Source organism: Pinus tabuliformis, chromosome 8, assembly GCF_031772625.1.
Source record: "Pinus tabuliformis cultivar Carrire ecotype Pingquan chromosome 8, CPIR1, whole genome shotgun sequence".
Classification (NCBI taxonomy): Eukaryota; Viridiplantae; Streptophyta; class Pinopsida; order Pinales; family Pinaceae; genus Pinus; species Pinus tabuliformis.
In genome coordinates, this window is record NC_142294.1 from 1,087,673,107 (window position 1) to 1,087,685,421 (window position 12,315).

Sequence of the window (12,315 nt, forward strand, 5' to 3'; positions counted from 1 at the left end):
CATTGCAGCGAGTTCATCGTCACAGCATTAATAAATGGTTATCTTGTGGTGTATGCATTAGGACATGGAAGTAGGCCAACAGATCTTGCACATTTGCTGACTTCTAGTTTCACCCGTTACGATAGAGTGAGTGTACATACACGAAACATCTCCGTCTTCGGAGATGTTGACATACACGAATTGTATTTATACGAGGAAAATGAAGAGAGTCACCAACCCACAGTTACGTCCTGTCTAAAACGTCACAAAATAAAAGTATCTTAGATTTATTTAATTAGAAACAGACAGCTTGAATGTGGTTCAATATAATTGCAGATTACAAACTCAGAAGGAATTATCGTTTCCTCTGGAATGGGTACGCCATTCCAATCACTTTATAGTATATAGGTCTTCTATAAGCGCTAAGATGAAGATGGAGATGGCGATGGTGCAGGTGAAGGAGAACTCCCATGAAAAAAATTCACCGTAGAAATAAGAGCCTTTGCGATCAGTAAATTTGCGGCATCACTAGGATGGTATTCGTCCCAAAACAAATACTTTTTTCTGTTTGGACACAGTTTTGCAGCAGCCAGGCAACTCAATGTGGGCCGATATCTTCCAAAACTGCAGCAAGGTGTATCAGAATTATTGAACCCTGCATGCGTTAAACGTCAGTAATAAACCCAGTGACCAATCTAAAAATAAGCAATTATCAAAACATGGCGTAATTTTAATAGCTAATCTAAATATTCTCACCATAAGCTCGGGGATTATCTATAAGCTTGCTGAAGAAATCGTAACCATCCGCAAAGACAAATTTAGCTCCTGGTAGTTTTGAATTTAGATCCGTGATGAGTTCTTTCATAGCCACATTAAACTTGACGGCATATTCGTTGAGATTCTGTTTGCAACCTCCATCTGTTGTCAGCACCCGCTGCAGTGGAATGCATCCGACAGGTCCCAATCCTGTGAAAAGCAACTTGCGCACGCCTAAATGGTGTAGCGTCTGCGCCATTTTATATGTCAATGTCAAGATTGATAACAACAGGAGCATTGATAATGATAGGTCTCAAATTTAGGGCCCTGGAAAAACTTACCGTTATTTGTTGGCGCAATGTAGAGGCAAGATATTCTATGAAACCATCGGGAGTGTATGTCCAGGAGTCAGCCAGCACTGGGAGCAAATAATTATTGATGTAGTCGTTGCTTCCAATGGACATTAAATAGATGGATTGATTAAAGAACTTCTGCGCCTGGTCATGCCCGATTTTCTTGGCTATAGTTATCTTAGTCCCTTGAAACATCTCTATTTGCCTCCACAGACACAGTCGCTGAATCTACAAGTCCAAAGTAGTTAACAGATTTAATAGCAAAACAGTTAATCAATTTGAAGAATTTTATTGAACATACTTATAAATATTTAAATAAAATTTGATAAACAAAAGAAGCTCAATTATTTGACGTAAATCCCAATTAAAAGTTCAAACCGATCACAAAAAAAACTACATAAAATTGAAAACAAAAAAATTAACAGGTATTGAGTAGTTATTACAAAAAGAGATCCTGTTTCGTTAAGAATGCCTCCTCCACCCGAAGCATAGTTGACACCATGTTTCAACACGACGTTCTCATCTGTGGATGGAGCCAGGTATGGTGCTGGGATTGGAAGACCTATTTCTTCAGCTGCAATATTAGTATTATTTAGTTAATTGAATTTATTTAAATGATATATTTTAAAAATATTTTGGAATTTGATTAGTTATATTAAAAAAATTATTCCTTATAAAATTTCAAATTATTTTCCAAATTTATAATTAAAATAAAATTTCTCACTCATAAATACTTCCGAAATACGTACCAATAAAGGAAAAAAGAAAAATACCTCCGAAATACCAATAAAAGAAAAAAGAAAATTGCAAAAGGGTGAAATAAGAATAATACCAACTATATCACAAACGGTTCGCCCATTGGTGTATCTGCCAGTAGCCGTTCCGTTGCCATAGTCAATGCCATACCATGCATAATTGGCCTTCGCCAGACTCTGGGGCAGATAATTGTTGTTCCCAACATCTGACAAAGAATCCCCGAAAATAAAAGATACAGGCTTTATCTCTGTTTCTGCTGCACCTGCGCCAACGCATAACGCCACCATTACCACCATCAGGGTCGCCATGAAACCTGTAATGGGTACCTTAATCCCAATCGTATCCATTGTTCCTGCATACACAAAGTGGTCTCCTGCAATTGTTCCCGGGTACGGCTATTGGTCTGTTCGAATTACATCTCGCGGTTTCAGGTATTTATAATCAGATTTGGTATAGTTGTTATCCACATAAGTGGAGGGGGAAAATGTGAGCAGGAATACGTAAGGAGGAAATATTAAAATGATGGACTGTTACGTTACAAGTGATAGGTATACCGGATTGTTTGGAGTCTGGACGCAGGGTTATCTAACAATAAATTTCACCGTAAGTAGGTAGATTAGCTGCCTGGCCATTTCTAATAATATCCTTATGTTGTTGAGAACGGTTGTGTTTCGTAGTTTCTGCGGAGATGCATGCTCATGAACACCAGCGGTCTTAACGGTTTGGGCTCAACAAGTAACCATCAACGTAATGAAGGCATGGTCCTCCTACTTGCATTTTAAAAATTATGAATGCCATAAAGACATTCCAAACACGTCATTGTCTTTTTATAGACATGTAGACTTTCTTTTTTACAGACATGTGCACCAGTGATCAAATTTGAAAGGCAGGTCTTAATTTCATTTAGAATGGCACATATTCGGGTCGCACTTCTATAGTGAAAAGCATAAAAAAAAAAAGACCAATTCAATTGACAACAGTAAATTATTTTCAAATTCCTTTTTATTTCACAGGAGAATGGTGGAACAACAACCCCATGGATGTTGTGTATAAGGCAGGTCTGATATGAGCCGCAACTAATATATCGGATGCATTTACCATTAATGAATAAACAGGAGAACTATAAGGATTAATTTTGTAGGAAATTTTTGTGACCAGAACGTTCAAGCCAATATACAAGTAGCTCAATCAAATTTAAGTTTATTGCATGAATGAAAAAATTCAGTAAAATTCTAAACAGTTTTAGGATTCAACAAAAGAGTGTACAAAGGTGTATATGTTTTTGGTATCTCCTTTTTTAATATGAAAACATACCAGGAATTGGGAATCCGCAAACAAATCAAATCCATTATGTTAGGAAGCCTGTTGAATGTGCTCCTCTCCAAGCATAAATCGTGCTTAAGCCTTGCTTGATAGGGTTTGCTGAATGATGAATCTATGCTCCTCTCCAGCTTAAATCGTCGTCAAACCTTGCTTTGGGCAGCCTTCAGTCACAACCCAGTGAAATTACAGACCTAATACATGGCCCATATTGACATCTAGTCACTCTCAATTGAAACTACCAAATGTAATGGTATCAAAGGGTAATTGTGACATAATAATTAATAAGAACTTCCATCATATGCACAATTAGAAAAAACAACTCAAAAAGAAACTGTTGTTTTTGAAATGGGAGCTCAGAAACTGTCAAATGTAATGGTATCAAAAGGTAATTGTGACATAATAATTAATAAGAACTTGCACCATATGCACAATTAGAAAAAACAACTCAAAAGGAAACTGTTGTTTTTGAAATGGGATTTTCTGAAATGGGATTTAAGTTCTAACATGAAAATAAATTTACAAATTCAACATTCATAAAATTCTAATTTCAGAAAAAATAAAATTTAAATAAAAGGTTGACAATTTGACAGCACTTCTTAAAAAATTTTAAGATATTATTCCAATTTTTTTTTAAATGACAAAAATCAATTTTAAAATTTTTTTTGACTGGTAAAATTTTCTCCCTCCTTCTCTACGTGCCAGAGACCCTTTGAAGGGCTCTGACGTGTTCAATTTTGATCCCTGATGTGCACCATTGTAAATAACAAAGGTTTGTTTTACTATAAATAAGAATATTTCCATTTGTTGTAGTTTGCAAATTGATGGTAAATTGTGTATTAAATGTATTTGATATATTAAGCAAGTCTTTTGGATTGACCACATCAGTATTATTTGGTTTCGAACCATCTGATGTGTTTGATATATGTTGATTGACATGTAAAAGGTGGAAAATGTCGTGGATGGGTATATATTATGCACATTTACTAATGTGGTTGTGTTAGTTGACCATCCACATGAGTGGAGTGGATTTGTTGATTATAGTTGAAAATCGCTGACTAACATCCAACATGTTTGAAAACGATTGACGAATAAGGTTAACCAAGGGTTGACCATAGTTGACAATGGTTTACTATAATTACAATGGTTGGTTTTGGTTGATTATTGTCAACATTAGTTGACCACCATTACCATGGTTGACTAGGGATTAAGAGGATAGAATGTGGTGAGCTAGACATCACCATGAAAGACCAGGTTGACCAAGGTTGACCATGGTTGCCCATGTTCACTTTGTTGACCATGGTTAACATTGGTTGTCTATGGTTTACCATGGTTTGATGGTTGATTATTTTTTACCCTGGTCAACAATGGTTGACCATGTTTACCATGGTTGGGTAAGGATTTTTAGGACAGATTAAGGTGGCGTAAGGGTGACCATGGATGACCATGTCGAGTATGATTGACCATGACGACCATAGTTGACAATAATCAGTCATGGTTGACCATGGAGACAATAGTTGACAATGATTTGCCATGATTGATCATGGCCACACAAGTTGAACATGGTTCATTATGTTTGACCATTTTGGCCATAGTGAACATAGAGTTGACTATGGATGACCATGGTTGTCCACAAATAAATATAGTTGACTATTATAGAATATGATTGACTATGGTTACCATGGTTGTTCATTTTATATCATGGTTGACCATGATTGCCCATGGTTAACTATAGTTGGGTATGTTTACCATGATTGACTATGTTAACTGATAGGTACAATTCAAGGCCCATCTGACCATCCTGTAGCACATTTTAACCTCTCTTTTTGCATCTGATAATATTTTTTTCAAGTTATAATGTGTTTTTAGGAAGGTTATGAGGTATTTGTTATATCCTATAGCCTAATGCATTGAATGCGCAAGGCAAAGAGGATCTATTATGCAAAACACATTGGAGACCAACAAGAGAATATCTAGGAGACTTGTTCCTTGCATCAACCCATCAACAACTCAGCTCGCTCATGAGTAGTTACTACCCCTCAGTGGTTGCGAGTACACCGAGAGGCCAAATCCACTTTTGTAGGAGTTTTGGAGGTAAGCAACCCTCTCTTCAAGGAGGTTGATCCTCACTCACTTTTTTCTAAATAAGAGAGCATAATAAATTATTAGGGATTTGAATTCTAGAGGCAAGATAGTGACTATTAGAGAATGAGACTTCTGCTTGTTATTTCCATTGTCATGTTACATGTTTGAACAATTTTGAGATTAATGAAAAGCATCATTTTCTTTCGAGTCCGAGTTTTCTTCAAGAGATTTGAGTCTCCTTGGGTTAGGGCCCAACCCAAGTGCTTGAGCCCCTTCATTTGTATATTTCTTTATGCATTTCTTTGCATGCACTTAGTTTAGTTGTGTTTTTTTCTTCTGTAAATCTAGTTTGTAACAAAAGCATTGTCTGTGCAGGTTGATAGGTGAGATCTCTTTAGAAGATTGGTTGTGTAACCTATGTGGGAAAACACCAAAATAACTTTTCTTTTACGCAATAAGTAGATTTTGTTCCAAATTCAACTCATCCTTTCACAGATATTTTGTCTTTTGCAGTTAGCATTTTGATAGTCATTTGGTCATTAGTTGAACATGTATTTTGCATGCAGATGGAATCTATTGGTTCATAAAGTAGAGTATCATACTTTTATATGCATGAGCGTCACCTCCTTCAACACACATGCTCCCGTTTCTATTTATTTATGCAAATTGTCTATATGCTGAAAATTGCCTCACCGAGCTACATGAACCTTCTAGTTTATCTCCTCCCTTGCACAAGTTAGTCTACTGAGTAGATATGGGCTTGGAAAGGTATCTTGCACTTTTTCATAACTTCCCACCATTTTCTTCCACCTTTAACCCACTCTTAGAACCATAAGATTTCTCTCGGATGATTTCGTGTAGCAAAACAGGGCATTCGAGAGCAATTTTGTAACATTACACAAAAATCTTTTTCAGAACACATCCATAATTGCCTCTAAAGCTATTTTTTTCTTCTCATCACTCCACAATGTCCTCTAAGCCTTGAAGACAAACTTGAGAAGACCAGACCCTTTAGATAACTTGCTTTCATCGTTGTAGCTTGAATCTTGCAAGTAGGGTATATTGCTTTGGTTATGTGCTAAGTAGAATGAAAGTAGTTTGCCTTGAGCACTTTTGAGAATTAAATTGTTTTTGCAAGTAGAATATAATTTACCTTCTTTGCAATCACATAGATCTGTTCCCTGCAAGATAGATCAAAGTTACTTTCATTGCATTTACTTTCATGAAACTAGCTTAGGGTTACTTTCATGCTATTTACCTTTCACAAGATAAATTAGGATCTCTTTTCTAGCATTTCATTTCATGCAAATGGATTAGTGTTTCTCTCATGTAGTAGAACAAGTTATGCTTTAATGAACGCTTTTCTTGCAAAGTTAAGCTAAGTAGTCTGCCTTTTTGGATTTTTCAAAATGGACTTTGTATATATCAATTTAATTCATTGCTTCAGATCACCTTAAGTAGAATCTTTCTTGTTGTCCATATAACATTGAAACCTCTTAAGTTTGTATGAACTCTGGATTGATAAATTAAAGTTGGTAGCCATGGGATTTGCAATATTCTTTTTGTAATACTGGGACTCATCACTTTTTGGTGTTGTTGTTGGGAAGGTGTCGAAGTAGGTATTGTTCCCTGCTTTAAGTTTCTTTGTTTTCCATTCCATTTCTTGAAAAAAACAACAACAACAACAAAATTCATTAGTATTTATGTTTATAAAAATACAAAAGCAAGGAAAAAGAATCATTAATTTCATGCCTCCTAGAGCTAGGGATAACTTAGTGAATTTTTTTTCCTAAAACCCCCAACTTTGCAAGAAATCAACTTTCACTTCTTGGTGACTATGAACCTCCTACTCAGACCATATAGGATTTGGAGACTCTTTTGGGTGAGAAACCAAAGATTTTTTTAGGACACTATAGGGAGAGAAGAATCTCTATCACCCACTGAAGAGATAGTTGGAAACAAGCAACCTAAAGTCTTTCCTATCAAGGAGACAAATGGGGAAGCTATAATGAAGAACATTAGCCCCATTGTTCTTCCACACTTTCATGGCTTGACTTTTGAGGACCCTGACATCTTCATGTTTGAAGTAGTTTGCAGGAGATATTATTACACCTCTGATGATAAAAAACTTAAATTGTTTCCTTCCACCCTTAAGGATGTAGATGTTGGCTTAGGTTGGGCTGACCCAGGATCGATCTTTTATGGCGCACCAACAAAACTCTCAATCAGTGGCCCTTTCGGAAATGACATGCAATCAAATCACAGTCTCACCTGAAGTGACTATGGGAGTGTTAGGTGGATAAATCCCTCTTGTTGAAAAGAGCAATCTCCCTAGAGCCCAAAGGAAACTAGAAACAAGCAGATAATTGAAGAGCTCTTTCCCTAAGCTTACTTTGTTTGAATTATGAATATAAAAGACGATGAATAAGCATCTCACCTATTTGCAAAATGCTTGATGAAGATCCCCACTTGTCTTGATGTAGCTTCTCAATGCTTGAAAATACCTACAACCACAAACATAAGAAATATCAAAGGCATATGCAACATAAAAATTCAAACAAGCTTAATCTAATGACCAAGGATATTAGAAATTGAAATTTCCTTAATGAATATCTAAAGAACTATAAACCATTCATCATTTCTGTAAGATAATACAATGGGAAAAAATATTCATTTGTATTAATTCTGGGATAAAAAGAGCCTTACAACCTTTGCCTTGATGTCATGAGGTTCCTCCCAAATGCCTCTAACACTTTCCTTAGATGATAAGCCTTCCAAAATCAATTCAATAGCATAAGTCTATCATCTTTTCCCTCCTCCATCCCTCTACCCTCTGGTCAATTTATAGGCCAATAGGAATGAGTTTTATATCCAAAAGAGGAGGATGAGATCCCCTAACTGGGGGATTAGGGTTCCTTGAGGAAACGGAATTAGGTCCATCGTCTGAGGGGTTTGACTCAAATAGATATGACCTCAGAGCTTTAAGTTGGGATATATTCACCCCAAAATGCTTCTAGATCTCACTTTTTACTTTACTTTTCTTTGATTCACTTGTGTGGTCTATAGTGGCATACAAGGTGCTGTTCTATGTTGTTCTCAGGGATAAGTACAACAAATGTGTAGAAATGTCTAAGAAAAGTGCGCGGGTCATACTTAACAAGGTATATAAGCCATTTTTCCCAAAATTCTCATCTTCTTCAACATATTTTTGATTGTTTCACCTCTAAGGCAATTCAACGGAACATGTTCACAGATGGCGAGAAATCCATTTATACCAATCAAGTGTCATGGTGACAAAATGATGTGTAATAGATTGCCCCCTAAAGTGCGAAGTCTAGAAAATAAGTTATAAATATTGAAGCGCTTTATCATGCCAAATATCGGATTAGAGACAATGGTCGGAAACCTGCAAGAAACATTTAAGGATTACAATGCAAATATATATAATCATCACTGAGGTAGGCATTCCCATACTCATAGTAAATCTAACTCAATGAAAAAGTACGGGAAAAACTCAAAAATCATATCGATAGTAGACACATTATGGATGACTAAGGGATGGATGACGCAATTGAAGGCTAAAATTTGCAAAGGAACATGAACTGAGGTTGGACTTCTCTTGAGCACATAACAACATGACAATTGACTTGGCAACATTTGAATCAACGATAATACTCAAAACTAGTTGAAGACTTTCAATGAGGTTCAATTAACTGTAAGACAAATGGATTTCCCAACATGGACATAAATGTGATGGAGTGTCGTGTTCAAGAGCGACATACTTCCTTTATAATGAATATAAAATGAATACCTTTTCCCAATTTCCCCCAACCATTACTGGAAAGTACCTTTTTTTTTTACAAGCTTGAGTTGGATAACACATGCTTTTCCTATAAGCTCATCCTTCAGATGAGTCCATCGAAGTATTTTCAATGAACCCTAAGAAGGAATGGCTCGGTCTCGTTATTCTTAATGAGTCCTATACTGTTTAATTTTTATGATTCTAGTAAAGGATTAACTCGATGTCATTTTATTTTAAGAGTTTTAAAAACACACAAAAAGGAAATTCATTCAGTTCTTTTACCATAAAATTTTAATGAGCCCGGAGAAAGTAAAGCTCGGTGTTTTTCAGTTTTAGGGAGTTAGAAGAAAAACATAAGAAAACCTTGTCATGCTCTTTTTTGTAAATTTAGTCCCTCGAGCCTGAAAAAGGATAAAATAATGTGGGGGAGAAATCTATTGACCATAATTAGTCAACGTATACCTTTTTCGTAAATAGTCTAGTTCAGTCTATTAAAGGGGTAAAATTCTTCTGAGTGGACAGTTGTCCATTTACTTTTACGAGTTCGAACAATCAAGTGCTTGACGATATTTTCATGTTTAAGAGTCTAAAAAAAGGCTTAAAAGAGGGTTCCATGGTTTCACTTTTCGTAATTTTTTAAGAGCATGGAAAGTGATAATAGTCTGCTCGTGGTTAAAATGATTCTTTTTCACACTGTAACATGTTTTACACATTAAACTCAAATAAATTATCATAACTGCCCAATATTTGGGTAAAATCAGTGAAAATTTTGACTTTTAAAAGGTCCTAGGTATAAAAATAACATTTTAATCACCTAAAAAACTTATAAATGTTGAAAAGTAATTCTATTTTCACCATCTGTTTTTACTAACTTAGAGAGCAGAAAAAGGGTTTTTTAACATCAAACGTCTGAAGCTGATTCCGAGCAAACAGGTGGACGAAATCACGAGTTGTTTTATCCAGGTAATATATCTCTTCATTATCTCCATTTTCATCCATTTTTTTTCTAGTTTTAGGCATTCATGTGATTTTTTGGGAGAGTTCCATTTTCGAAATTGTGCCCTCGGTCTTGTGTGGGGACTCTCCATCAGGTTTGCGTAGGCCAACATTTTTTTTATAAGTTAATACGCTATCTGCACGGAAACTTGCCCAAGTATCCACATAGCTGTGCTTTGTTTCTGAAAAGATAGCTGCGTAGGAGCTGAGGGATTTTAAAAAATGCAGAAATTCTGCCCCAAAAAATCCACAATTGGTTTCAATAATTGTTCTAACTCTTTCTAATTGTTATTTCAGGACTATTTGATCATTCAATCATGGAATGGAGGGAGAGAGAACACAAAGCCCAAGATTCAGTTGCTTTGGATGATCCTGCCACTATGTAGGCTTTAAGAAACTACGACCTCTACAAATATTGGATCATTCCAGGGATGAAAGCTCAGGTAGAGATTATGACTTGGTTGGTGCGAACATGGGATGTCCAGGACCAATGATTTGTGATTGGGGATCATCACGTCACCATTGATGTTGATGACATCTACTTTTTGACTGGGCTTTTTCATAAAGGAGCTAAGATTTCTTTGTTTCGGTAGAGGCAGGGTGGAGATACTACTGCTAGATACCTGTGTCTTTTCTGTGGGAATGCACAACTCATAGATGGCAGGATTTGTATCAATACTATTGGGGACCTGGATTTGAGGACCATTGCTTTCACGGTTAGCAAACTGTGTGGCAATTTTTCCCTTCATTTGACGACAAAGACCAAGATACAGACTGTCGTGGGGTGTTTGGAGTCAACAATTTTTAACTGGTGCGAGGCAGTGGTTGTCAACATGAAAGGACAACTGACTAGAGTAAAAAATGGCAAACTGAAGAACTTCGGATATGGGGCCATTTTGATTTATTTTTCTCTAGAGAGGATTCCACTCCTCAGGCCACAGAAAGCTCTAGTGGATGAGGAAAGACCTCAGGATCCATAGATGCTTAGGTGGGTCTCTCTTATGGCTCGTCATGGGAAAAATGGTCCAATGGTATGATATGTCCCTGAGTTATTTGTATGGTTAAGTCAATAGATCATATCGATCGAAGACTTTCCATATGTGGGGATGGATTACAGAGGCGACCCAAATATCCTTCTTTTAGTAGGGACACAGTGGGGTGACCTAGGTGAGAATGTTTCATTTTGTTGTTTTCAATTTTTTAAATTTTTATGTGTTTTTTGTCTTTTAAGGCTAATTATTCGAAATTCCTATGTAGATGTTGGCCCAATTTGACCAGTAGGACTACAAATTTTTGACAGGCACGATGACCACCCTATAAGAGTTGTAGCACTCAACCTAGAGTTGGCAGAGGCACTGGCAGAGTTGGAGAACAACCTGGAGAGGAGGACCATTGACATTCCAGAGGTTAGGATGGATGATCCACCTCTTTGGTACCAGAGACATGTGACTAGTGTTCCAGGACCACTCAGGAAACTGTTACATCGAGTTGCTCGTGCCATAGTCTGTTATCATGATCATAATCATGCTTAGTTGTTTAGTCTTTTAGGGATAAATTTTTTATTTTCGTATCGGAATTTTCGGATAACAAAGGCCACAGGGCCTTATTCCCTTGGATGACATATTTTTTGTGAAACATACTATCTACAAACTTTATCTAATGGAAAACTACCACTTTTGATTTCAGCTTATTTTGTTCAATATGTAGATGAATATTTCTTTTACTTACAAATGTTGCAGATGTCTATTTAACACATGGTTGGCTAATGCATTAGTTAATGTGTTTAAATTTCTTGGAATGTGTTGATATTCAATATAATCATACTATCTTTCCAAAAGATGAACTCGTAAAAACATTCTTAACATTGATGGACTTCTTATCGTATAGACACTATTTAAATGTAATACTATGAGTTGTGAATCTAACCTAACAATCAAATGTCGAATTCCAAATGAAATGACATCAGATAATAGTTCAATAATTGCACTATATTCTGTTATGTTATTCGTTGTTTGACCAAGGCATATCCCATGAATGGAAACTAACTCATCGCTGGGTGAATAAATAACCCAAGTTGCGGAAGACAAATTCTGAGTACTATGGCTAGCGCCATCAACAAAGCCAATGTAATTTTGAGGAGACATCGACATATGCAAATCAAGTGTAAAACAAGATAAGCAGGAGAAGTAGTAGTGGATTGTAAAAAATGATAAAACTACTACACACAAAAATAAAATATAAATAATGTACAAATCTTCATGAAATATT

General features: G+C 36.1%; 1 protein-coding gene across 1 annotated transcript; it reads right to left on the reverse strand.

The window, feature by feature from the left end:
- Positions 1 to 326: 326 nt before the first annotated feature.
- LOC149239134 (GDSL esterase/lipase At1g74460-like) lies at positions 327 to 2,251 on the reverse strand. The gene is made up of 5 exons (XM_089367078.1): positions 1,921 to 2,251; positions 1,532 to 1,662; positions 1,077 to 1,316; positions 736 to 985; positions 327 to 634 (listed from the first exon to the last, which is right to left on the reverse strand). Exons 1-5 carry the CDS (start codon positions 2,189 to 2,191, stop codon positions 402 to 404), a joined length of 1,125 nt encoding a protein of 374 aa, XP_089223204.1. The 5' UTR covers positions 2,192 to 2,251; the 3' UTR covers positions 327 to 401.
- Positions 2,252 to 12,315: the final 10,064 nt, after the last annotated feature.